The following is a 27,166-nucleotide window of genomic DNA, read 5'->3' on the forward strand; positions in this document are numbered from 1 at the left end:
TAGTGTTTAAACCATTCAGCAATGTAAGGCATGGAAGAGATGCCTTGCAGGAATAGTAATTTACTATCTCCTGAACTTTAAGAAATCTACCCCTTTTGGGGCAGTAAATACAAATTATACTGTAAAAGAAAAACTGGGGCTAAATAATACAAGGACCCTTTAAAGGGAGCTATCTATATTCCTGATGTCTCATAACAGAAGCAATTAGGCAAAGCTGGCAAGCTTTTCTTTGACTAATTAATTGACAGTCATTGAGGAAGTCATGTGCTTTGAATAAAGGGGAGCCACTGAATGTATTGTACTTGGATTCCAAAAGGCATTTTAAAAGATACTTCATCAAGGTTATTGGAGAAAATAAAAAGCTTATACTGTATGTGAGAACATGATGAAATGAGTAGAAAATTAATTTGCTAATGGGAAACAGTAGGAATAAATGGGTAATGGATGGCATGAAGTGACAAGTAGTGAGCGACAGGAATCCTTCCTCTTCCTCGACTTTTTACAGTTTTCATAAATGGGCCTAAATGAAGGGACCAAATGGCTTGGTCACAGAAGACAGAGAGCAGTAGAGGAAGGGTGAGTTCAGAATGCAGATCACTAACTAGTCAGAACAAAGTGTCGAGCTGGATGAATACAGCAGGCCAAGCAGCATCAGAGAAGCAGGAAAGCTGACGTTTCGGGCCTAGACCCTGCTTCAGACCTTTCTGAAGAAGGGCCTAGTCCCGAAATGTCAGCCTTCCTGCTCCTCTGATGCTGCTTGGCCGGCTACGTTCATCCAGCTGTACACTTTGTTATCTCAGATTCTCCAGCATCTGCAGTTCCCACTATCTCCCACTAACTAGTGGTGTTCTGCAGGCATTTGGAGGAAAATGTAGGTGGCCTGATTCATAAGTCTGCAGATGACACCAAAATTAGTGGAGTTTGCAGGTAGTTAGGAGGATTGTCAAAGGATACAGCGGGATATGGATAGATTGCAGATTTGAACAGAGAAATGGCAGATGGAGTTTAATCCAGACAAATGTGAGGTGATGCATTTTGGAAGATCAAATTCAGGTGTGAATTATACAAGAAGCAGCAAACCCTTAGGTGCATTGATGTATGGAGGGATCTGCGTGTTCAGGTCCACACATCCCTGAAAATGGCAAAACAGATGCATAAGGACGTGAGGAGACCATACAGCATGCTTGCCTTTATCGGCCAGGGCATTGGATATAAAAGTTAGCAAATTATGTATAAAACTTCAGTTAGGCTGCATTTGGAATATTACCTGCAGTTAGGGTTGCTACACTACCATCCACTACGTGGATGCTTTGTAGATGGTTTAAGAGGATGTTGCTGGTGTGGAGGGTTTTAGTTGTGAGGACAGGTTAGATAAACTTGGATTGTTTTCACTGGAAAGATGGAGGCTAAGAGGTGACCTGATTGAGGTCTATAAAATTATGAGAGGCATAGATGGGGCAGATAGACAAAAGCGTTTTCCCAGGATGAAAAGATTAACTACAAGAGGGCACAGGTTCAAGGTGAGAGGGATGAAGTTTAGGGCAGGAGTGCAGGGAAAACTTTTCAGAGAGGGTGGTGGGTACCTGGAATGCACTGCCAGTGGAGGTGGTAGAAGCAGGCACGTTAGCAAGGTTTAAGACCTGATCAACCCATGAACGGGAGGAGAGCAGAGGAACAGAAACCACATATGGGCAATAAGTAGCCAATCTGAATAAGGCCTAGGAATCAGCGCAGTCTTCGTGAGCCAAAGAGCCTATTCCTGCGCTGTGATGTTCTTTGTTCTTTGTTTTGCGAGAGGAATTCCATACAAGAGCAGAAAGATTATGCTTCATTTGTATAGGGTATTGAGATCAAATCTGGAGTTCTGTGTACAAATTGGTTTCCTTATTTCAGGAAGCATGCAATAGAAACAGTTCAAAGACAGTTTGCTCAACAAACATTGGATGTGTTGCCTTGTGAGGAAAGGCTAGCCTTGTAGCTGCTGGAATTTAAAAGAATAAGAGGCATTTGATTGAAACAAATAAGATCCTGAAGGACCTTGACAGCATGCGGAAAGGATGTTTCCTGTTGTAGGAGAATCTAGAAACAAGGGTCATTATTTGAAAATAAGTGGCCACCCACTTAAGACTTGGGAGAGCTTTTCCTTCAAGGCTCAGAGTTGTTTGGAACATGCTTTCTCAAAAGGTGCTGGAATAGAGTCTCTAAATATTTCGAAGGCAGAGTTGAAAAATTCTTGGTTTGGTGAGGGCGAAGAAATGGGGGAAGATCATTATTAGTAGAGATTAGGTACTGGAAAAATTGTTGGGATTGAAGCCCAATAAATTCCCACTGCCTGATAATCTACATCCCAGAGTACTTAAGGAAGTAGCTCTAGAAATAGTGGGTACGCTGGTGGTCATTTTCCAGGATTCTATAGGCTCGAACAGCCGCTGCAGATTGGAGGGTAGCTAATGAACGGAGGTAGAGAGAAAACAAAATTACAGACTGGTGAGCCTAACATCCGGAGTGGGGAAAATTCTTGAATCCATTGTCAAGGATTTTATAGCAGACCATTTAGAAAGCAGTGGCAGAATCAGACAGAGTCAGCATGGATTTACGAAGGGAAATTATGCTTGACAACTCTGTTGGAATTCTATGAAGATATAACTAGTAGAGTCGACAAGTGTGTTTGGACTTTCAGAAAGCGTTTGACAAAGTCCCACATTAGAGATTAATAGGCAAGAGTAAAGCACATGGAATTGAAAGTGTTGAGATGGTTAGGAAACTGGTTGACAGAGGAAACAGAAAGTAAGAATTAATGGGTCCTTCTCAAATTGGCAGGCATTAACTAATGGCCTGCCACTGGGATCGGTGCTGGGACCGCAGCTGTTCACTGTTTCCATGAGTGATTTGGATGAGGGAACGAGATGTAACATCGCCACATTTGCAGATGGTACCACCTTGAGTGGGAGGGCGAACTGTGTCAAGAATGCAGAGATCCCTTAGCATGATCTCGACAGGTTGGGTGAGTGGGCAAATCAATGGCAGATGTTGTATAATTTGGATAAATTTGAGGTTATTCACTTTGGAAGCAAAAACAAGAAGGCAGATTATTACCTGAATGGCTGTAAATGGGGAGGGGGAAGTCTGCAGCAGGACCTGGGTATCCGTGTGCACCAGTTGCTGAAGGTTAGCAGACAGGTGCAGCAGGCAGTAAAGAAGGCAAATTGTATGTTGGCCTTTGTTACAAGAGTTTTGAGTACAGGAGCAGGGATATGTTGTCACAGTTATATAGGGCCTTGGTGAGACCACAACTGGAATCTTGTGTGCAAATCCGGATCCTTTTCTGACGAAAGATGCTCTTGCGCTTGAGGGAGTGTAGCAAAGGTTTACCAGGCTGATTCTGGGGATGGTAGGTATGACATATGAGGAGAGATTGACTAGGTTGGGATTGATTTTGCTAGAGTTCAGACGAATGAGGGGGGGAATCTCATCGAGACTTATAAAATTATAACAGGTCTCGACAGGGTAGATGCAGGAAGGATGTTCCCGATGGTGGGTATGTCCAAAACCAGGGGCCTCGGTCTGAGCATTCCGTGTAGATGATTTAGGACAGAGACAAGACATTTCTTCACCCAAAGGGTTGTGAGCCTCTGGAATTCATTGCCGCAGGATGTAATTGTTGCCTAAACATTGAATGTATTCAAGAGGTGACTAGATAGAGAGCACCTGGGACAAATGGGATCAAAGGTTATGGGGAGGAAGCAGGATTAGGGCATTGAGTTAGATAATCAGCTATGATCATGAAGAATGGCAGAGCAGGCTTGAAGGGCCGAATGGCCGCCTCCTGCGCCTGTCTTCTGTGTTTCTATGTTAGAGTCACAGCACTGAGTTTCTGCTCTCAGGGATGTTGCAAAGGACAAGGTAACCTGTCAGTGTTTATCTTTGTGCTCTCTGGAGTACAGGAATCTGAACAAGGTCAAACTGCATCTCTACCTCTGAGTAAATATTTTGGAGTTTCCACGGTCCAGCTGTTGCGTAAGAAGCTTGTTTAGAGCAGGATATGTGTTTGAACACAGCCAAGTACTCTTGATGTTGGAACAATGGTCCACTTTGCTAATCCAAAAATATGGCACAGGGCTGAAAATTTAAGTTACTTTTCGTTAGTGGAAGTTGCTTGACCATATGTGAATGGTGATTGCTGTTGTACATTAAATGCATTTAAAGGCTATCAGGCTTATTTTATGGGAAGTATTGTAGCTAAAATTGAAAAGGTAAATGGCTGAAAAATCTGAAGTAAAGCAATGCTGTGATCCCAGTTGATGGTGCAACTGGATAAGTCAGATCCCAGAATAAAACCTGCCTTGAAAGATCATTTATTTGATTTTTGTTTAATTAGTTAATATGATCAGTCATTGAAACATATTCTGATAAGGGTGCAGTTTTTTTTAAAACAATGAAGTACAAGTTTGTTAACAAGAAAACAAAACCGAGATGAATATTATTTAAAGGGCAAGTCTGAAAAAATCAGCAGTGCAGAGGCATTTGGTGGTCCCTGTTGATGAATCATAAAGTGTTAATATCCAAGTTTCGCAGATATCTGGGAAGGCAAATGGAATATTGTCCTTTATTTCAAAGGGAAAGGAGCGTAATATAGGAAGTCTTACAAAAACTATACAAGGCACAATTTAAACATTACCTGAATGCTGAACAGTTTTGGTCCCTTTGTCGAAAGAAAGATATACTGGCAATATAGGGCAGTCCAGAATCAGTCATCAGACTATGCCAGATATGGAGGGATTTTCTGATGAGAAGTTGAGTAGTTTGGTCCTGTACTCATTGGAGTTTAGGAGAATTAGATGGTGATCTTTATTGAAACATACAAGATTCTTAATGGAACATAAACAAATTAGCTGGAGAAGCTCAGCAGGCCTGGCAGCATCCATGAAGGAAAAAAACAAAGTTGACGTTTCGGGTCTGGTGACCCTTCCTCAGAACTGATGGTGGCTGGGACAATGTCAGTTTACATGCAGAAAATAGGGAGGTGGGTGGGGTGGGGAGTAACTGCTAGAACAGGGCCCAAAGAGAGAGAGAGACAGACAGACAGACGGGGGAGGCAGACAAATGAGTTGCTAACGATCAGGCTGGGAAGGTGAGTAGTTGTTAATGGGGTCTGTTAGTGACTAACAACAGGGGGTGTGTAATGGCAGGTTACAAACCACTACAAACCCACTAACCCACAGCTACTTGGACTCTGCATCCCCACACCCCACTTCTGTAAAGACTCCATCCCATTCTCCCAGTTCCCCCGTCTCCATCGTATATGTTCAGATGAGGCCAACTTCGACAAGAGAGCCTCCGAAATGCCCACCTTCTTCCTCAACTGAGGATTCCCCAGCCTTGTTGACAGGGCCCTCAACCAGGTCTGACCCATCTCCCGCACTTTGGCCCTCACCCCTTCTCTTCCCTCCTGCAACAGCAATAGGGTTCCCACCAGCATCCACATCCAGAAGATCATCAGACGCCATTTCCGCCACCTCCAGCAAGATGCCACCACCAGATACATATTCCCCTCCCCTTCCTTGTCTGCCTTCCACAGGAATCGCTCCCTCCGGGACACCCTGGTCCACACTTCCTTCACCCCCAAGACCTCCCCACAGCCCTACGGCACCTTACCCTGTAATCAGCGAAGGCGCAACACCTACCCATTTACCTCCTCCCTCTCCAAGGGCCGAAACATACCTTCCAGGTGAAACAACACTTCACCTGCACTTCCCAGAATCTAGTCTACAGCATTCACTGCTCACAATGTGGTCTCCTCTACAGTGGGGAAACGAAGCTTAGACTTGGTGACTGCTTCACAGAACATATACGTTCTGCTTGCAAAAAAGATCCTGAACTGTCTGTTGCCTGCCATTTCAATGCACCACCCTGCTCCCTGGCCAACATCTCTGTCTCTGTCTCTGGCTTGCTGCAGTTTTCCAGCGAAGCCCAACGCAAGCTGGAGGAACAACACTCCATTTTACACTTGGGGACCTGACAGCCCTTGGACTCAATATTGAGTTCAATAATTTTAGGGCCTAAACTCCCCTGTGTTCCAGCAGCCCCCACCCCACACATCAGGCTTTGTTGCTACATAGCTTGCCATTACACACCCCTTGCTGTTAGTCTCTAACAGTCCCCATTAACAAATACTCACCCTCTGAGCCTGATCATTAGCAACTCCTTTGCCCAACTGTCTTTCTTTCCCTTTGGGCCCTATCCTATTGTTTACTCCCCAGCCCACCCACCTCCCTATCTTTTGCATATAAACTGATGTTTCCCCAGTCACTATCCATTCTGAAGAAGGGTTGCCAGACTTCTCCAGAAAATTTGTTTTTGTTCCTTATTGACAGCATCTGCAGTTCTTTTTGTTTTTTTATCAGGATTCTTAATGGGTTGGATAGGATAGATGCTTAGAGGTTGTTTCTGCTTTTTCGGCAAATCTGGGACTAAAGGACATAATCTCAGAGTGACAAGTTTCCCATTTCAGACAGTTGAGGAATTTTTACTTAGACTGTAGTCACTCTGTGAAATGCTTTACTGCAGAGGGCTGTTGAAGCTGAATGTTAAGTATATATAAGGCTGAGAGAGTTTTAATCACCTAAGGAGATCAGTGGTTATGTGGAGTGGCAGGAAGATGGGAGTTGGGGCCAGCAGATTAGCCATGATCTCATTGAATGGCAGAGCAAATTTGATGGGTCAAACGGCCTCCTCCTATATCACATAAAAGCTTTAATTTTTCGATAGTTTTGAAGAAGGACTTAGATATAGCTCTTAGCGTGAAGGGATCAAAGAGTATAGGAGAAAGCGGGAATAGGGCTTCTGAGTTGGGTGATGATATTGAATGGTGGAGATTGCTTGAAGGACTGAATAGCCTACTCCTTTTTTTTCAATGTTTCTATAACACATCAATGATTTTAAAACAGGCAGCAAAGCAACATTTCAACCTATTCCCCAACACTATCTGTTAAGGCTCAAATCTAGAAAATTTACACTTCTCTCACAACTCTTTAGGGCTCTGCTTACCTGACTCCTTATGATGCCTTACCCGTGGACTATAGAGACAACGCAGTGAGTCCCTTCAAGTCTGCCGATGTGAATCTTTCAACAATCAGAGAGCCTAAACTTTCTCATTTATACTCACCGTAGTTCTAACCAAACTCTCCCTGTTTGCGAGCCCAACAAACTAGACCTTTGTGCTAAGGTCACTGTTTCCTTGAACTCCCGAGGGAAGAAACTAACTTGCTTCTGAACTCCACACTGGTGTTTTCTGAATTGAACTAGACAATACTGGATTCTTATCAATTAAAAAGGAAATTAATATCCTTTAAATGTTTGCCCTATCTTTGGTAAATCCGACAGTGTAAATATCTTGATTAGCATTACAGGGGTGAACGGTCATTTGTTTTCTTACAAATGTTAGATTTGGGTCACTGTCCTTGAAGGACACTGACTTTTTTTTTATAGAAAATCCTTCATAGGAGTAAACCAACTTCTATCTGCTTGTATGTTGAAATACAAATATCAAAAATGATAAATATACATACAAGTTATACTACTTTAATTGCAACAGAAAATGCTGTAAATGTGCGGCATGTCATAAACTCTATGTAGAGAAATGACATTTTGCGTTTGCATTCTTCGTCTGCTCAGAATTAAATTGAAATGATTTTATAGCGAGGCTAATTTTTTTAAATTTTGAGCTTGTTACTGAGTTAAACATCCTCTGAAACACCAGAGATCATCAAATATTTGTTTTCTGTTCTTTAGGGCCTCAATTTAGTAAGAGAGATTGGTAAAATGAGAGTTGGTATAACTTGTTTTGAAAGTGCTTTTCTATTTCAGCATCAATCTGGGTTTTCAGACAGTGCTATCGTTTCCTTTCTATTGTTTCAAGAGGCCTGGGTGTTGTTGGCTGGTATAACCTTTGTTGTTCATCCTTAATTACCCTTGAACTGAATGGTGTAACTGGGCCATTTCGAAAAGCAATTAAAAGATACCCATAAGTGCTGTTGGTCTGAAGTCATTTGTAGGCCACACCCAGGAAAGAATGACAGATTTCAGTCTTTAAAGGATGTTTGTAAAAATCCGTTCACTGCAATCAAAGGAAGTTTCTTCATTCCCATTACTGAAACTAGCTTTTGAATTCAAATTCCTCCAGCCGCACTGGTGGGATTTGAACCTGTGTCCAAATGTCTTAGCCTGGACCTTTTGGAGTAGTAGTGGAATGACTACTTTTTTCTCTCTCCAGCATAGCTGTTTTGTGATGGCTTAAACTAAATACTGAAAGTATGTTGACAGAGACTGCGTTGTTAAATTTCAAGAGTCAGCAAACATCAACAAAAGTTCTTTTGGTAGACTGGGAGATAGTAAGAACTGCAGGTGCTGGACATAGCATGTCAGGCAGCATCAAAACAGTGGGAAAGTTGACGTTTCGGTTTGGGACCCTTCTTCAGAAAACTGGGTTGGGTCATTTTCATTGCTTGCTTTGCTTCAGTCAGACTGGAGGCTCCATTGAAGTTAGTTCCAATAATATTAGCTCTCATTGCTACCTAAAGATATTGAAATTACTGATTAAGTGTGACAAAACATAAATGATTTTATTTAGATCTTTTCCCTTTCAGTGCCAGCTATTTCAAAACTTGAGGAAACCCTTTCATGATAGCTGCATTTGTACTGTGAAGGAAGCAGAAGATTTTTTTTCTATTGCCCTTTCTGCATTTAACTATATAAACTTTTAATTCTGTTTTATTTTATATTTGTATTCAACAATGTTGAATGAGATGTAGTATTAAAAATAGAGACATTTAAAATAAACTGTAATCTGCTGCAGAAAGTGCAAAAACTCCTCCTTTTATCTGCTTCATCCTATGAAATGATACCTCATGTCCCTTTGCCCAATGCTCATAAAGGAACAACATCAGGAGTCAAAACATTTATTTCTTTTCCAAGTTACTCAGATTTTCTAGGGGGTTACTTTTTGATTTTCAGGCACCATGTTTTGGTTTTCACGGACTTCTTTAGATCTAAAGATTTCAATTCAAAACCAAACTGTTCTTGAAGCCTGAAATTTTTAAACTTGCTATAAACCTCCATTAAAGGATATTAAAGAAACAAGAGACTCAGTGCTGGGCAGGAAGCCCAGAATTCAACAACATTTTTTTCAGCTTTCATATATACATCATCCCAGCGCCATCCTCCAGCAGTTAATATTAAAGCAAACTTAAAGTCTGGAAGGTCAGGTTCATCTAGATCAACAGGGCTCCCAACTTCTTCCACACTTTAGACATTTAAAAAAACACATTACAAACTACAGAAAACTTGTATAGTGACAGATACATCGGTACATTTAAAGAAAAATCTAAGGGAAATGGGGAAAAGAAACTGATATCCCCTACAATAGCTTTTTCTCCCCGTCCCCTAGACTTCCATCTCTCTCAACCAATTTGTTGGATTTCTCCCTTTTTTTTATGCTTGTTCAATGAGAATTTTAACATGCGCTTCTGTTTGATGATTATTCCAGTAGTAGATTCTTACACATGAAAACCAGGTTCGAGAATAGAGTTTTAGAAAGAAAAACAAATATCTTCTTTTCAAACTAAGAGTTGGGAAATCATAGATATATTTTTTAAAAAGCTAGAAATATGTTAATGAGCAATGTTGCCTATTCCCTGTACCCTCTTCCTTTCACTTTAAGGGGCTTCCACTGCCTCATCTCCAACTTGTTTTCTGGCCCATTTTTGTTCTATTTGTGTGTAGTTTCTGTGTGTTTTACTCTAGCAACTGAAACTGCATACGTTTAGCTTACCCCTGTCAGAACATTTGACTTTGCTCTACACACACGGACCTTTGTGTGCTGGTTGTATACTTCTGAGTTACGTATTTATTCTTTTAGGTGTGCTGAGTTTGATTTCTTCAGGATTTCATTTCACTGAGCAGTTCAACTGACATAAGTATTTTAGTGACATAAGTTCCTTCAGTGCAGTACAATGTTCACCCCAGCGACAGAATTTCTTGTGGTTTCTTACATAGTTGAAAGTGCAAAGCTGTATGTGTGTGGAGACAGAAGTTAAAACCTTTTGCAGCTGAATCTCTTACAGTCAGACTCGTAGATGTTTACAGCATGACAGAGTGTGGATGTAGCTTTCCAAAGGCCTGTGTTAATGTTTTTGGCTTGTCCTACCTGCCAATAACTAAAGTCTCTCTCTCTCGCTCGCGTTGTCTCATATTTTATAGCAAGAAGAGGCCCCAAAAGAATGAGATGAAGATTGAAAATAAAATCTGAAAGAAGAGAAATTATTCAATTTAACCACAAAAGCATTTTTAGAAACAGCCACAAATGTCTGTGCGTTCATCAGTATACATGCAAAAGAGTGGATGAAAGAAATGCATTTAAATTTGATTAGACCTGCTTACAGATCTCTTGTTGTACTTCGGTGAAAAATTAAGACATGGTTTATGATGCAACTGAATGTAATAAACAGGCAAGTTCTGAGCTAGGCTATTGCTGCAGTTTGTTTCAGATCAGCTGGTCCAGAAGGGGACGTTTCATATTCACATGCTTAGGTTGTAGATGAATCAGCACATGCCCTTTTTAAAGAAGCATATTTGCATGCTTGATGTGAAATACTTGGTTTCTAAGAATGTAACAGTTTTTATGGCGTATTGATGCCTATATTCCGTGATTAGAACCAAAGAATGGGTTTTAGAATGGACTACTTTTTTGAGACAGGAATACAGAAGTTTTTTTATGGCTCTGTTTTGGGAGGTCAACATTGACAGGCATAATAATGAGAGATCCTCATTCAGCTTCTTATAATGCTATATTGTTAACGGAGGAAATGTAGACCCAGAATGGAATGTACTGCTTCCTGATCCCTCTCCCTGGCCAGTGAATTTGTTTACATGTAGTGTGATCATATGGACTGTAAGGGCATGAGAGGGGTTTTGTTAATGTCACACCACAGCAGAGCTCTATTGCTGCGGCTAATAAGTACTAATTTGGTCAGGGGATATATTTAGCCAACTGTGAAGTGTGTTTGTATTGGACTGTGTAATTGGACACCTTTCATCGCCTTGTGACTAGACTCTTTGTACATTCTGTCAATGTTAAAATGTTCAGTTTGGTCTAACAGCAACAAGTAATGTATCTGTATTTCAGACCTATTACAGGAGATTGACAGTTACTAGTCCACAAGTAATTCACAACTTGTGTGGCCTTGTTGCCATTTAAAAGTACATTGCAGTGGTTATGTGTTTTGACTTTGAGACACGAGCTGCTGCAACTAAGTTATACAGAAATTTAATCTTTAAGTGAAGACTGAGACTTTCTGAAGAATTGAATGAATTGCAGCACAGCAAGTGAATTATTTGTTGCATTTACTTCTCCTTGCACTTGGGATACTACCTAGACTTTCTGTATGACTTAGTTGATAATATTAAAGGTGTGTTCTTGATGATCGTTCCAACAATCTTATTACCAAAATTGAACAGAACTTGTGTGGTTTGTAATTTGAGATATTTCCATGTAAAGATTTTGGCATATTTACTGACGTAACATTCGTGTCTACCCTGCTGAATAGTTTATATGATAAGACATTATTCAAGTGTATGTCTCTGTTTACGTCGCTATTTTCTGTATCCATCCAGATAGATTTCATTGCAATTCTGAGATTGTGCTTGTCTAATACAGAGATAACAATTGTTATTTTGACTATATTCCTAGCAATATCAGATGCAAAAATCCTGATATCTATTCCTTTCTGTCCTTGTTTTCTGCTGTTTTTCCTTTCTCCCATATTTAGCACTGCTGGCTTATCATTTTAAATTTTGTACACCCTCAATTTACAAAATAAACCCACACTATCAGTGTAGTCCAAAGTTTTTATTGTTGATAATATGAAATGATTATTCTTGTAATGTATGTTGCCAATGATGGTGAGTATTCTCTGCTTAAATTTATCTAGCAGAGCGCGATTTTTTTCTTGGAATTTCTTTCCTCTGTTGAATGTAGGTGTGTTTTTTGCATATTTTTTGAACATGAAAAACTGATCTGAAATTTAAAGCTTCAAGCTTTTTTTAATATTTGACATGGATGTCTCTGGCAACCTTACTGATAATGGAATGAACTGATCACCAAATACTGTACAGTTCAACAGTTTATGCTGAGTGGGCTGCTCTGTGACATGAAGGGATTTTAGGATAGCGGTTGCAGTTCAGATTTCTAAATGATTGCAGTATTTTGTTCCTTCACTTATGACGTAGTTTGGTATTAGCATATTTGAGTCTGAAAGCTTTAAGATATTGACTGGCAAAGTGTTTTGCACCACACTAATTTATGAATGAAATCTTACTTGACTTTCAAGGTGAGCGAAACCGTGTTCATTCCCTGGGGTGTTCAGGAGGGATACATAGGTCACAGTTAAGTCTAATCTGTGCTGCAAATGGTACAGGATACTGCTGATGATTCAGCTTTGGATAAATGCTGGCTAAACGTTTCCTCAGCTTCTGTTAACTCTCTGCCTCTGTGTGCTTGCTTTTGAAGGAGGCTGCACCATTTTTCATTTGATTGTGCCAGTTTAGCAATCTGCTGAGATTCCCTCAAGACTTGGAGTGATCAAAACTCCCAAATGAAGCCTTCTCAGGTCAGAGATGTGCTTTCTGCTGATGTGCAAAAGGCTGTAACGTACTCGCTTGTTAATGCAAATTCCTGTCTTGCTTGTAAAGGACTTGATGTTAATATTAATTGTCAGATTGCAATCTGTAAGACTGCCCAGCCCTTCAAGAAATCTGGACAGTAACTGTAAATTGCTTTGTACTGTGCCACTTTCATGAATATCTGGGAGGCATGGTGGCTCAGTGGTCAGCGCTGCTGCCTCAGCGCCAGGGACACCGGGTTCGATTCTACCCTCAGGCAACTGTCTGTATGGAGTTTGCACATTCTCCCTGTGTCTGCATGGGTTTTCTCTGAGTGCTCTGGCTTCCTCCTACAGTCCAAAGATGTGCCCATAACATCAGGGATGTGTAGAATAGGTGGGTGAGCCATGTGAATTGCAGGGGATAGGGTAGGAGGTTGAGTTTGGGTGGGATGCTGTCTGGAGGATTGATTTATGGATTTGATGGGCTGAATGGCTGCTTCAACATTGTAGAGATTCCATAATTCTGTGATCTTTTGAGGTGATGCTCTTTCCAGTGGAGGTCAGATTTACCAGCAGATCAATAAAAGTGATTCCAATGCCATGAAACAACAGTGGCTACCATTTCCACTTCATTGCGTTATTGCTACCGTGGTAGTTGCTTAAATGGTTTTCATACAGAAGTGTAGCATACTTCCCTTAATATGCATGGAAAATTCATTTACTAATTCCACCTTTATTTCTAACCTAAAGATGTGAAATACATCCTTTCCAAAATAATTTAAATTGCAGACAATCTTTTTAGTTCAATCTAACACCCACTAGCCTTCATTCATTAGCTTGTGTTTCCTCAAATTCTCATGATTATTACATTGAGCCATTCTGAGGAGAAATCCAACCAACGGGCATAATCTTGGTGCAGTGGCCTGAGCCCAGAGTTGGATTTAGCTTCGCCTTTGATTCTTCCTTAAATATTGATACACAGCTGCGAATACGTAATTGGCACATATATTGCTTAATTGTTGCAGCTCTCTACTCAATGGAAATGGTTGAATTTCTGTGATATTCCAACTGGAACATCACCCTTGCTGCACAAGCAGCAGCCCCTTCACCATTATCACTCAAGTCACCCCTTCCCCAAAAAAAAACAAAAATCACATTTCTGGAATTGCTATTTTGAACTATACCTTAGTAGATTGTTGTTTGGGTCAGTGTGGGTTCACTAAAATTTTGTATTTGGAGCTTAGGGTGCAAAACATCCCATTTTGACCATTAAAAAGAATCCTCATTATTTTCTCGAGTGAATGCACTGGGCAAAAGTGTTATCTCAGCAAGTATGTCATCTGATACAATTCTGGCATTTTTCAGTGATGGCAGATTACCTGGCAGTATTGTATGGTCAGTTGCTGATCTTGTGCTTGAAAAGTAGGCAGCCATGTTGACTTCTGCTTTCTTCTGTGAATTACGTGCCAATTCCAAGAAGCAGCAGTATCATTTCCAGAGTACATCGCTTGAATGGAAACAAACTTAAACTCCACTTTTTCTCAATCCTGTTTTTCAGGGTGGGACAAACATTCGTATGGCTATCATGGGGACGATGGACACTCCTTCTGTTCTTCAGGTACAGGACAGCCCTATGGTCCCACTTTCACCACTGGAGATGTCATTGGCTGCTGTGTTAACCTCATAAACAACACCTGTTTTTACACGAAGAATGGTCACAGTCTGGGTAAGCCATCACCTCCCATTTTCAAAGCTCTTGAATGAAATGTGATTAAGGGACTCACTCACCCAGGGGTAATTTGCATTTTAAACAAGCTGAAGACTAAATATCACTTTTTTTGTAGCAAATCATATTGTATTGTCACCTTTTTTGTTCTCTTTTGCAGTAAACATGTCCTTTTAAACTGTGTGAAAGCCACAGTTATTGTGACGATGCTATGGCGTTAGCTTTTGTCCTGGTTGTTTTTATGAAGAAAGGTTGAGACAGAGGTTCTGAGTGGTTGCTGAAAGCCAATAAAGTAAACAGCTTGTGACACCCTGGGTTTTTTCTTAAATTTGAAACAACAGAAGCAGCTGAATTGGGAGTGTCAAGCTCCCACAGAATCAAGAGTTTTAGGTATAGTTTTCAGTTAGTTGCTAGGTCTTGAAGCTGGATGTGGAAGTTCTTATTTCTCTCAGTTACGGCTAAAAGCTGGAGTTCTCTTCCTGCTGCTAGAATTCTATGTGAAACAATCTATTTTACTGAATTTGCCTTTGCCAAGTATTTATTGGATGCTCCTTTAATAAAGTTAATGAGCATACGTTGCTTTGTTAAGCATTTCAATAGAATTACAGTTGAGCCAATTCTTTACTTTTAATTTTCTGTATTTCAACTGTAGTGTAGAAATAAAGTATATTTTGCTTAAAGTTGAGTAATTTGACCAATCAAATTGCATCTAGAACAGAATGACTTACATTTACCTTAAAAATAAGAAAAGGTTAGGGGTTATGCTATCATCTTAATATATTTTGAGGGGCTTTAGTCTAGTCCATAACAAACCGGGGGCTCCTTTCACAATTGAAATTTCTAATTCCAGTTGGGTTTAGGAATATTGGATTCCAAGTGTGATTGTTCGTTTTTTTTTATTTTGGCTGTTGCATTCAGTTGGTTTAAAGACAATGTGCCTAGTGTAGTAATGGCTGTTTTAGTCACTGAAAGTTGCTCGGGGTGGATGAAGTCACTTCTGGAATTTTACAGAAAGGGAGCAAGGCAAAACTTTTGGATTTGGCACACGAGCTGGAGTTGGGGTTGCCTTTGTCTATGCGAAAAAGGAAGGTATTTGCAGCAATAGCTCAGGACTTAGAATTGTTGAAAATGCCATCAGAATAATTGGAAATGGCTAAAATTCAATTGTAAATGAAGCAACTTGAATGTGAAAATGAAATGAAACTGTTTGAATTACAACTGAAAGCAGAAGAGGGAATAGACTAATTATGTTGGCTAAAGTTGAGCGAAATGGTGGAGGTAGAGTTGAAAGGTAGGAGTAATGACAAGGACAGTGATGGAGAATAGTCCTATTGAGGCCAAAGGGATCTGTTGAACTATCTCCAAGTGTTGCCAAAGTTCACCGAGAAGAATGTAGCAACCTTTTTTACATCTCACTCGTGAAAGTGTCTACACAAACGAAATGGCCACTGGTCATGTGGGTATTATGCGTCCTAACAAAGTTGGGAGATAGAACTATCGAGGCACCTGCATCATTATCAGAGGAGGTGTCTGCGGAATATGATCAGGTGAAAAAAGCCATCTTAAGTGCATATGAGCTGATACCAAAAATCTACAGACAACCTTTTGGGAATCTAAGGAAGGAACCTGGTTAAACATACATTAAGTTTGAAAGGATCAAACAAGGTAACTTTGATAGGTGGATAAGGGCATTGAAAATAAATCAAACGTATAACGCTCTTAGACGATTACTATGGAGGAGTTCAAAAATTCACTTCATGAAATAGTAAGAACTAACGTGGAAGAGCAGAGAGTCAAGACTGCAAGATCCATGCTGTATGACTGTATGGCTCTATGGCTGTATTAGCACCAGAAATGGTAGATGATTGAGCTGGTGCATAAATTAAGTTTGGCATCTGATATCATCAGTTTCAATTTGTGAGGGATAAAAATTGGTGAAAGTGGTAAGGGAAAAGGAGTTCTCATTGAAAATAGCAAGGATAGTTTACCACAGGGTTAAAGGAGACCCATGAGGTGGGAAAAGGAAGTTAAAAACCTCGGGTATTTTGCTGTACTAAAGCAGGCCATGTGAAGTTGCAGTGTTGTGATTTAGAAAAAGCGCTGGGAAAATGGATGTGGGAAAACAGGATAAGGCAGGTATTTGGAAAACTTCACACAGTGATAGAACCTGCACCCCGAGTACCAATTCCCACATTTAGAGAAGCCTTTTTACAGGAGTAATAAATAATTGCATAGGGCTTCTACTTAAAATAATAATTGGGAATCAGTGTTTGCTGATCATCATGGATGTCTACTAGATTTCCAGAGGCCATTGCATTACACTGTATCACAGTTAAAAGAATTGTAGAAGAGGTACTCAGATTTTTTGATAAACACAGACTACCCACAGAAATAAAATCGGATCAAGGGTGCAACTTTAAATCAAAATTATTCAAGAAAGTAATGTATAGCTTACATTGAAAACATCATTAAATTGAACTTGAAGGTTTAGGCACCAGTTTCTCTGTTAATGAAAAAGGAGTGGAAATAAAGGATAATAATTCAATTTAGGGGATAGAGAAATATGATCTCTATTCAAACACATTTATCTTTGTATCTCCACAAATTACCAAAGGTGCCTAGTTGTTTGATCTTAAAAAATCTCGTCCAGGGCCTTAAAATGATCAGTGTTAAAGCTGTTTAAAAAAAGCTATTTTGGAATTGCCTTTTTTGTTTGGCTCCAGTTTATTAGATGGCAAATTGGTCTGTTAAACATTCTAAATTTTAACAGGCATAGAGGATGACTTTACAGAAAATGAAATGCATGTTGTAAAATGTATGAAACAATAAACTGAAATTATATCTTAGTTTGCAGTTCAAGATTGACATCATTTTTAGGAGGAAAAGAATCAAATTTAGTTCCCGCAGTGATTTAGTCTCCATAAGCATGGCAGTGGAGTCCTCCTATCCCCTGGACTTTGTTTGCTGCTCGCTAATTAGCAAGGTTGATTTACTAGATGCAGAAATAAACTTTTTGATCCTCTGCATTGTAGCTAATTGGAACCTGAATATTTGAATATATGCACTCTATGCTCGTGAAGAATTGTACTGCGCTTTGAAGCTTTTACAAGCACAAGTGCAGACTGCTTACTGTTCCAAAGCAGAGCTGGCGCTTGTAGCTGCAACAGCATCTAAATTTATATAGCACATTTAATATTAAAATGTCACAAGTGCCTAAGATCAGTGGTATCAATAAAAACAATAAACCACGTGAGGACATGTCAGAAGACCTGACTAAAATCCGGACCAAAGAGGGAAATTTTAAGGAACATCTTAAATACCCAAGGGTGAGATATTTCTGGAGCTTGATGCCACAACAGCCTGAAGCATTATCTCCAATGATGAAATATCTAAAAGCAGCGATACGTAAGAAGTTAGACAATGAAGAAAACGGAGATCTAATGGTTAGTGTGGCTGGAGCAAGCTACAGAGTTTTGAAGGGGTTAAGAACGTCGAGGGATTGAAAATGAGGAGGGTTTTAAATTGGGCCTTTCATAAGACCATAAGACATAGGAGTGGAAGTAAGGCCATTCGGCCCATCAAGTCCACTCCGCTATTTAAATCGTGGCTGATGGGCATTTCAACACCACTTCCCTGCACTCTCCCTGTAGCCCTTGATTCCTTTTGAGATTAAGAATTTGTCGATCTCTGCCTTGAAGGCATCCAGCATCCCGGCCTCCACTGCACTCTGCGGCAATGAATTCCACAAGCCCACCACACTCTGGCTGAAGAAATGTCGTCTCATTTCAGTTTTAAATTTACCCCCCCTAATTTTAAGGCTGTGCCCACGGGTCCTAGTCTCCCCGCCTAATGGAAACAACTTTCTAGCGTCCACCCCTTCTAAACCAGACGTTATCTTGTAAGTTTCTATTAGATCTCCCCTCAACCTTCTAAACTCTAATGATTACAATCCCAGGATCCTTAGCTGTTCATCATACGTTAAACCTACCATCCCAGGGATCATCCGTGTGAATCGATAGAGAGCCAGCAAAGACAGCAAGCTCAGGACTGATGGATGTGCACAACTTGGAGGGAATGAAGACCTGGGATTGGAATCTGTATTTCAGAAACCTGGACCTATTGTGCAATACCTAATTTGATGTTTATTCTAGGATTTTACTGATTTTAATCACTGACATATTCCAGAAATCAACTAAGGAGTGCCCTGTCACATCCTCCCCCAAACTGCTCCCAACACAATTGGATTTACCACTCTCAATCCATGCTCCCACAATCCCATTCATCCCAAACCTCACTCTCGTCCCCTCCACTTATCTCCTTGCCCAATGGTAACCACTTGTCCCACTACACACCCATTCATCTTAACACCCACCGCTCCCTCATTAGAAACCTTGAGACCTCAAAAATATTAACTGAGCATTCAAACTGGTCTTGTAAAATTGAGACATGGCCATTCTGTTGCTCTTGTTTGTCACTGCTGTGCATGGATGATTTCACCAAGGGATTGCTGCTGTTGAAACTGGAACAGGAGGATGCTGCTGCAAGTACAGGGACAAAAGGTAGTATTGTAGTTTTCTTCACAATATGTTGTGATGAGAGATACCTGATGGTGTTGGAGTTTTAAATTTAAAATATCAGCATATAGGTGGGACATTTTGTGAAGGAATTTTCCCTTGCATTTGGTATTAAAACTGTTCAGGAATACACCAAGAGAGCGTTTCTTAAGAAGGGAGAGATGACTGATGACAGTCTTGAAAATTATTCTTTGAATATTGATAAAAGAGAATCAAACTCCTGGAGTTTCTGAATATTTTATCTTAAAGAAGAGGCACTTACTTGCACTTTGCTAACTTCTGATACTGATTGATTCCAGAGGGGCAATGGAAGAGAAAACATTAACTGAGCATTACAAAGAAGTCCCATTATACAGTGCTGGATTAAAGAGTGCCTTAGTAAATGTAAATGGCAAGGTTATAGTTGGAAGAATAAAACAAATCTTTATAGAAAAGAATTGATTTTATATTGGGAAATGACGTGGTTGGTTTAGAAATGTTGCCCTCATTAAGGGTGTGGCATAATCATTAGAAGTAAAACAATCTAAGATGGTACAGGAGGAAAGTCCTGGATTGTTTTCTGACTCCCTGTTCTGACTAGATCTCAAGATTATAAAATTAGACATGAGGAAGAACCTATGAAATTCAAATATCTGATATTTTTTAAAAAGTATATAAAACAAAAAGGTGCAGGTCAGGAGAACGAGGTTGACATGTTTGGCTAATGTTCTTCATCAGAAATACAAGAAAAGGGATCCCGAATTATGCCAAACAGCATAGACAGGTATTGAATCAGAATGCATAGCCAAGTGTTGTTACTTTAAAGACTTGGACTTTTAAGTACTACCAAGGAAACCAACTTAAGTACCAGCTAGTGAGGAATGTGGTGATAATTCCATCTGAGTATCATAATGCATTTTACACATCCTCAAGTGCCCTGCCATTTGGATGTTTTGAGGTATTAGGAAAACGCAGGGTCACATTTTTACTGGCCAGGATTATATACGGATGTGTTCATGATTTGTCAGATTGATATATATGGCCTATGTAGTGGGAAACCCCATCTATCAATTAAGCCTGCACCTTTAATCCCAACATTTGAATTGAAGTAGCTGTTTAGCAGGGTCTTAATAAATTGTGTAGGACTCTCACCTCTAGCCTGGAATGGGAATTAGCATCTTGTAACAATTACGGATGTTTCCGCAAAATTTCCTGAAGCAGTGAAAAAGTGAATTAATGTTTTGCAAGGTATGGATAAGCCAAATAAATAAAATTTGAACATTGATCCGATTATATGTCACAAATTATTCAAATAAATTGTGACTAGTTTGGGGGGAAAATTATATCCTCTACTTATCAAACACAGTTTCAAGGTGCTTTGGAAAGATAGCACTAAACTTTGAAGATTATGATTGGAGTTTATTGTCTAGAACGTCTGAATGATTTGGACAAAAGAAGGGTCTCGGCCTGAAACGTCAGCTTTTGTGCTCCTAAGATGCTGCTTGGCCTGCTGTGTTCATCCAGCCCCATAGTTTGTTATCCCTGTTTAGTGTTTGCCATGTGGGATGGCCTTAATGAGTCAACAATCTCCAGTCCTTTTTAACTGATATTTGGACATGAGGTAAGAGAACTGCTTGAATCAGCTCAAGAAAGAATGTTAAATCAATGTTCAGAGTTTACACTTACACTTAAGTCTCAAGTTTTAGAGAGGAGCTAATTGAAGTAAGTAAACTTTTGAGGATTGTTCAACACTGAAAGGAGTTAGCAAAAAGGCCAGAGTTTAAAATTTTGTTGCTGGAGACAAGGTGTTAATATTGTTGTTTTTAATAGTTCCAGAGAGAGACAAAGTTTTTTGGATCTTATCAAATCAAAGAAACACAGTGGCGTAAACTATATAGTGAGTACTCCAGAGAGGAGAGAGGATCAGCCAGTGTGTTGCGTTATGTTATTCCACCTGAAGTTATTAGCACACCATTGTTGACGAGAACCTGGCTTGATCTATCATGTTTTTATTTATTTTGGCTGTAACAATGGGCTCACTCATTGAAGTATAAGCATAGAATGCTGCTGATGTTGTTTTAACAATAAAACTGAAGTTTATTACAAAAGAGCTAGCATAACTTAGTTCACTGTGCTCACTTACAGTTAGTTCTGCTGTCTCAAAGTGGCAGGGACCTGGGTTCGATTCCAGCCTCTGGCAACTCTGCACGTTCTCCCCGTGTCTGCATGGGTTTCCTCCAGGTGCTCCAATTTCCTCCCACACAGCAGAGACGTGCAGCTTAGGTGGATTGGCTATGCTAAATTAGCCATCGTATCTGGGGATATGTAGGCTCGGTGGATTAACCATGGGAAATGCAGGGTTACAGGTCAAGGGTAGGGGGCCGGGTTTGGGTGGGATACTCTTAGGAGTGGCGCTGGGTCAAATAGCCTGCTTCCATACTGTAGAGATTCTCTGATTCTCTATATCTTGCCCTTCTATGGAGCACTGATCTATACAGCCACCCTAATTCAAGGACTTTAACAAGACTGCCCTACTCAAAGTGAAACTTGAATGCTTCCTTTCTTAGCTATAGACATTTCCCATCACCTTAAACTGGACACGAGTTCCAGAACACACTAACAACACTCTTGAGGCCCCATTGTTCTGTGTTCCAACATGATAAAAATCTAACTAAACAAAATTCCGTCAGCAGGGCACAAAATCCATTAACTCTAAAGCCAGGCCTTAAAAACTTAAAACTTTAAACATAAATCACCCATGGCTTCAGAAGTACTTACAAGTTAATAATTAACTTCAGACAAACCAAAAACCCACAAGTAACTAATTCAAAAAAGCAGAAACCCAGATTTTCAAAAATAACAAAATATTAAACCTCTAAATCCGACAATTGACATTATGATATTAATGTGTTGATGCTATTATGACAAGGATGATAGTCAGGAGTAATGTGTAATTGTGGTAAAGTGGGAAATGGGGGTTGAAGTAAGAATTTCAGTTTGTTGGAGACTGAGTCATAAATTGAATGTTTAAATGTTAATCCTCCAGAAATCAGGCTGGATAATAGAAGTGTTTAAAAGCTTTTATATAGAAAATTAGAAAGTCCAGAAAATTGTTGAAATGACTTAAAAAGGCTATTACAAACTCAAATTGATTGGGGTGAATATTCCAGGCAAAACATACTTGGCCAATCATGAATTGCTTCTAAAACAACACCCTTACAGGCTCATTCCAGAGAAATTAGCTCCAATGAGAGAAGCTTTTTTGTTGATAAATGATATTGAATTGAGTCAGCAACTAGAGCTCACCTCTTTCGATATTGATGAAACTCAATGGGTTACGAAGATTCTGAATTGATTGTCACAAAGTCAAAACGATAACAAAACAGTCCCTATCGTATTCCAAGATTGGAGGACTGCATTGTAAGAATTGCACACCTACAACTCATTACCAAAATTTAATAGCTAAAAGGATATTACATGTTCCATTGTGTGAACAGTGTGAGAAATGCCAGCTTTTCTAAAATTGGTTGGACTTTAATGCAAAGTCTTTCATTTGGAATAAAAAGCGCACCAGCAAAACTCATTGATTAGTCAACAAAACCATTGGAGGGCTATGTAACTGCATGGTTTACATCAATGATTTGGTTGTACTCAGCCAAACTTGGAAACAACACTTACACCACTCGACTAAACTGTATGATTGATTATAAATCTTGCTAAAAGTAAGTTTTCAAATACAAAAGTTGCGTATTTGAGCCATACACTGCGACAAGGCTAAATTGCACCCAGAAGTGAAAGTATTTGAAAATGAAAGGCTACTTTGAATTTTCCCATGTGTCAGTGATGTCTCTGATGAAGGGTCTAGGCTCGAAACGTCAGCTTTTGTACTCCTGAGATGCTGCTTGGCCTGCTGTGTCCATCCAGCTTCACACTTTGTTATTTTGAATTTTCCCATGTCTAGGATGAAATTCAGAATTTTGCAATATGTTGCAATGAGTGCATTTTATCAAGTTTGTTCTGAACCTCAGTACTTGGTGACTCTTTTGACATTCTTTAAAGAAAAACAGAAAATTTGAATTGACACAAAAATGTCAAATTGCCTTTGACAACATGTGCTGTGTGTTTGTATAACAGTTCTGCTGACAACTGCAGTTTTAGCAGCATTAAATTACGCAAAGCAATTCAAACTGGCCGTTGATTCTAATGATACCAGTGTAGGCCATCTTCAATAAGAAGATACAACAGGGATTGAATTGTCATCAGTTACTGCCTGAAGAAACTGAATGCATATCAACAGAAATATTTGCTGCTGTTGACATTACCAACAAGTCTAGAAAAATTTATTTATGTGGAGCATAATCTTTCAAAAACTGTTTTGTCTCAAGAATTTGCGGTGTTTTGGTGGAATTTAATCCTCTACTGTACAATTCAACAATTATTCATGTTTTTGGAAAAGACAATATTATAACTGCCTTATCAAGAATACATGAAGGAAACTAAATGCTGTGATTCAAATGGAATTACGTAAAGTAAGATTGCCACAAAACTCACTTGTCCATTGAGATCAATATATTTTCTTAAAATCTATTCATGGGATGCGGGCATTGGGTTGGCCAGCTTTTATTGCCCATCCCTAAATGCCCAGAGGACGGTTCAGAGTCAGCCACATTGCTGTGCGTCTGGAGTCACATCTTGGCCAGACCAGATAAGGATATGAGTGAACTAGATGGGTTTTTCCAGACAATCAACAATGGATTCATGGTCATCGTCAGACTTAATCCCAGATTATTTTCATTGAATTCAAATCCATCATCTTCTGTGGTGGGATTCAAATCCAGATCCTAGAACGTTGCGTAGGTGTCTGGAACAGACCAGCGGTAATATCACATGATTGTAACTTCTCCTAAATGGTTGAGTTGCTTCAGTATCCAGTATCAATACAGGAAGTACACCTGCTACGCTTTTTTTTCTTCCAGAAGTGTTTTAATAAGTTCTATTTGAATACAGAAGTATATCCCGATTGACTTGATTCAGTGTTTTTGGTTAGGCCTTAAGACTATAAGAAATAGGAGTAGGAGTGGGCCACTCAGCACCTTGAGCTTACTGTCGCCATTCTGTAGAACCATGGCTGATCCAACATTCCTCACGCCCTCTTCCCTGTTCTTTCCCCCAAAACCTTTAATATTCCCTTGCTGATCAAAAATTTAGCTCCACCATAAATGAACAGAAGGACTCTGCACCCACAGCTTTCTGAGGTAAGGAGTTCCAAAGTGACTCAACCCTTAGAGGAAATTCCTCTTCATCCCAGTTTTAAATTGCCACCATTTAATTCTGAGACTATGCCCTGTGGTCCTAGACTCTCCCCTGAGGAGAAACACCCTCTCAGCATTTACTCTGTGTCAACCCTATTCAGAATCCTCTGTGCTTCAATGTGATTACCCTTCTTCCTTCTAACAGCAGTGAGTAGAATCCCAACCTGCTTAAACTCTGTTCATTAGACAATCCCTCCATCCTGGGGATCATGGTTGTGAACTTTCTTTGAACTGCCTCCAATGAAATGATATTTTTGCTTTAAATAAGAAACAAAAACTACTCCAGTACCCTGGAGATGGTCACAGTATCACAGTTTCAATAAGATTTCCCTAATCTCATTCTAATCCCCTTAAAATAGGGACAAACGTCCCATTAGTGAACCTGATCTCATGCTGTACCCCAGTGCTAGCTTTTGGTTTACATTGACAAGTATTCACCTGTCCCCAAGTCCCTTTGTGTTTCAGCTTTCTGCAGTTTTTATCTATTTAGATAATACTGTTCTTTTGTTCTTCCTTCCAAAATGAACTTTGCACTTTCCTACATTATGTTCCATTCCTAACATTTTGCCTGCTTTCTTAATCTAATGATACCTTTCTAAACTGTAAACGCCGCGCAAACTGCCTTTCCACCTATTTTTGTGTTGTCTGCAAATTTGGCTACAGTACAAATTTAGCTTCATTCTTCCAAATCATGAATGTATCATAGACAGTTGTGGTCCTCGCACCGATCTCTTTGAAACCCCACGTGTCACAAACTTGACAAAGAACCCCTTATCTCCACTCACTGTTTCCTACACATAAGCCAGTTTTTCTATCCATGCCAACCTTCTACTTCCAACTCTGGGTTCTTATGTCTTAATGGTTCTTATGTCTTGGGTGGCTCAGTGGTTAGCACTGTTGCCTCACAGCACAGGGATCTGGGTTCGATTCTATCCTTGGGCGACTGTCTGTGTAGAGTTTGCACGTTCTCCCTATGTCTCTGTTGGTTTCCTCCAGGTGCTACGGTTTGCACCCACAATCCAAAGATGTGCAGGCTGGTTGGATTGGCTATGCAAAATTGCCTGTAGTGTCACAGAGATGTGTAGATTAGGTTGGTTATAGATATATGGGCCTGGGTGGGATGCTCCAAGGGTTGGTGTGGTATAGTTGGGCCAAAGGCCCTGTTTCCACATTGTAAGGATTCTATGATTCTTAACCTTCGGTAAGTACCTTATCAAATGCCTTCAGGAAGCGCGCACACAACAGGTCCTTTCTAACTGCTCTGTTTTGAGGCTTTTCTTGGAAAAATTTGAATAAATTAATCCAACACTGCTTCCCGTTCATGAAGCTGCGCTGACAGCTTGATTTAGCTTATGATTTTCCAAATGTTCTGCTAATACTTCCTCGGTAATTGATTCCATACTTGATCGTCAATATAGATTTTAGGCTAATCATCTTATAGTTTCTTCGTTTTTGCCTCTGTCCCTTTTTGAAAACGGGTGTCATATTGGCAGTTTTCCAGTCGTCTGGTGTTTCTCCAGAATTCAAGGGTTTCTGGAAAATTATATGCAATATGTCCGCTATCTCTGTAGCAACCTTTTAAGATCCTTTTCAACTCCTTTGCCATTGTTGTCGTCTTCAGAACCATCTCCCCATATTCATTTTCTAAGATGTCTATGTTCATTTTGATTTCATTTCTTTTTATATTTAAAGAAGCTGTTATTGTCAGTTTTTTTTTAAAACCTCACTAGTGTGCCCTTTGTATTTATTTTCTCTGTCTTAATTATCTTTATAGACCTACTTTCCTTGATCTTGTCCTAGTCTTCAAGGCTGTCACTGACTTTTGTCTCCCTATATGCTATTTTTCCTCAAGTAACTCCCTCACTGATTCTCCAAAACTTGTACATCATCTGGAACACACTCCATTTGCTTGGGCGAGTGCAACTCCAACATCACCATCAGGAAGAACAGCCTGCAGCAATTTCTCCTGAAAGCCACATATCATCTGACCTGGAACTATATTGTTGTTTCTTCGCTGTGGCTGAACCAAAATGCTGGAACTCCCTTACTAGTATTGCTATACTTAACATTGTGTTCCCAATCTTTTGTGAATTACCTTACAAAAATCTGTAAGGATACAGAAGGTAGTTATTGTTGTGTTTAAAAAAAAACTCATTAAAGGATTGTTTTGTTTCTTTGTGCTTTATGAGGTCAATGAAACAATTTATTAGCTCCATTCACCAACCTGACCACAGGTCTAATATTAATCTGTATGTATTGGAACTATATCAATGACCAGAAGAAAGGAGTGAGAAATCTATTGGTGAATGGCCTTAAACCTCAAAACTGCAGAATATCTGCAAGAAATTGCATACACAAGAATTTATAGTCGTTGGAACTGTTTGATTGCCCATCCCCTTGAAGTAGAACATTCTCTATTTCCAAATACACTCAAAACCATATTTAACAAGTCTCCTCTTGCATGCTGATTTACTGTGGTTTTGAATATCTGCAATGGAAGTGTTTGCTGTCAAACTTGTAGTAAATTGTCAGTCTCCTAATACTTGAATAATGTAAGATGCTGCTTTAAAGATATTTTAATTTAAAGAGAGATGCATGAGCCAATTGTAGGGAATGTATTTGATCTGTAATTGGCATCCATTTTAAATACTTTGTAAATAGTGGAGTATTCTTTACAACAGTAGCTCTGCTGATAATACGCATCTGATTTATTATAATAAACTCGTGGATCCAAAGTACATAGAAGTTAGATATTAAATATTCTCATGTGCAAAACGGTTTTTAAATTCTTTGAGATACTGATACCAAAATTCAGTGCAATTGAACAAACCTTCAAGAGGTTTCAAAGTAAAGTAAAACCCTTTAAGGTATGACTCCTACTAAGAATAGGAGCAGCGCAGAAGTACTTAGATACAG

The 27,166-nt window shown here is 39.6% G+C and overlaps 1 protein-coding gene across 3 annotated transcripts in view; it reads left to right on the forward strand.

The window, feature by feature from the left end:
• The window catches only part of ranbp10 (RAN binding protein 10), a 184,101-nt gene that overhangs the window by 100,726 nt on the left and 56,209 nt on the right, over window positions 1–27,166 (forward strand). For all 3 annotated transcript variants that reach the window (XR_009446779.1, XM_048547115.2, XM_048547116.2), the window contains exon 4: window positions 14,218–14,385. Coding sequence is in view for 2 of the 3 variants with exons in the window: in XM_048547115.2 (XP_048403072.2) it covers window positions 14,218–14,385 (168 nt within the window). In the remaining variant the exon portion in view is untranslated. The remainder of the gene's footprint in view (window positions 1–14,217; window positions 14,386–27,166) is intronic.

This window comes from Stegostoma tigrinum, chromosome 16, assembly GCF_030684315.1.
Source record: "Stegostoma tigrinum isolate sSteTig4 chromosome 16, sSteTig4.hap1, whole genome shotgun sequence".
In the NCBI taxonomy this organism is placed as follows: Eukaryota; Metazoa; Chordata; class Chondrichthyes; order Orectolobiformes; family Stegostomatidae; genus Stegostoma; species Stegostoma tigrinum.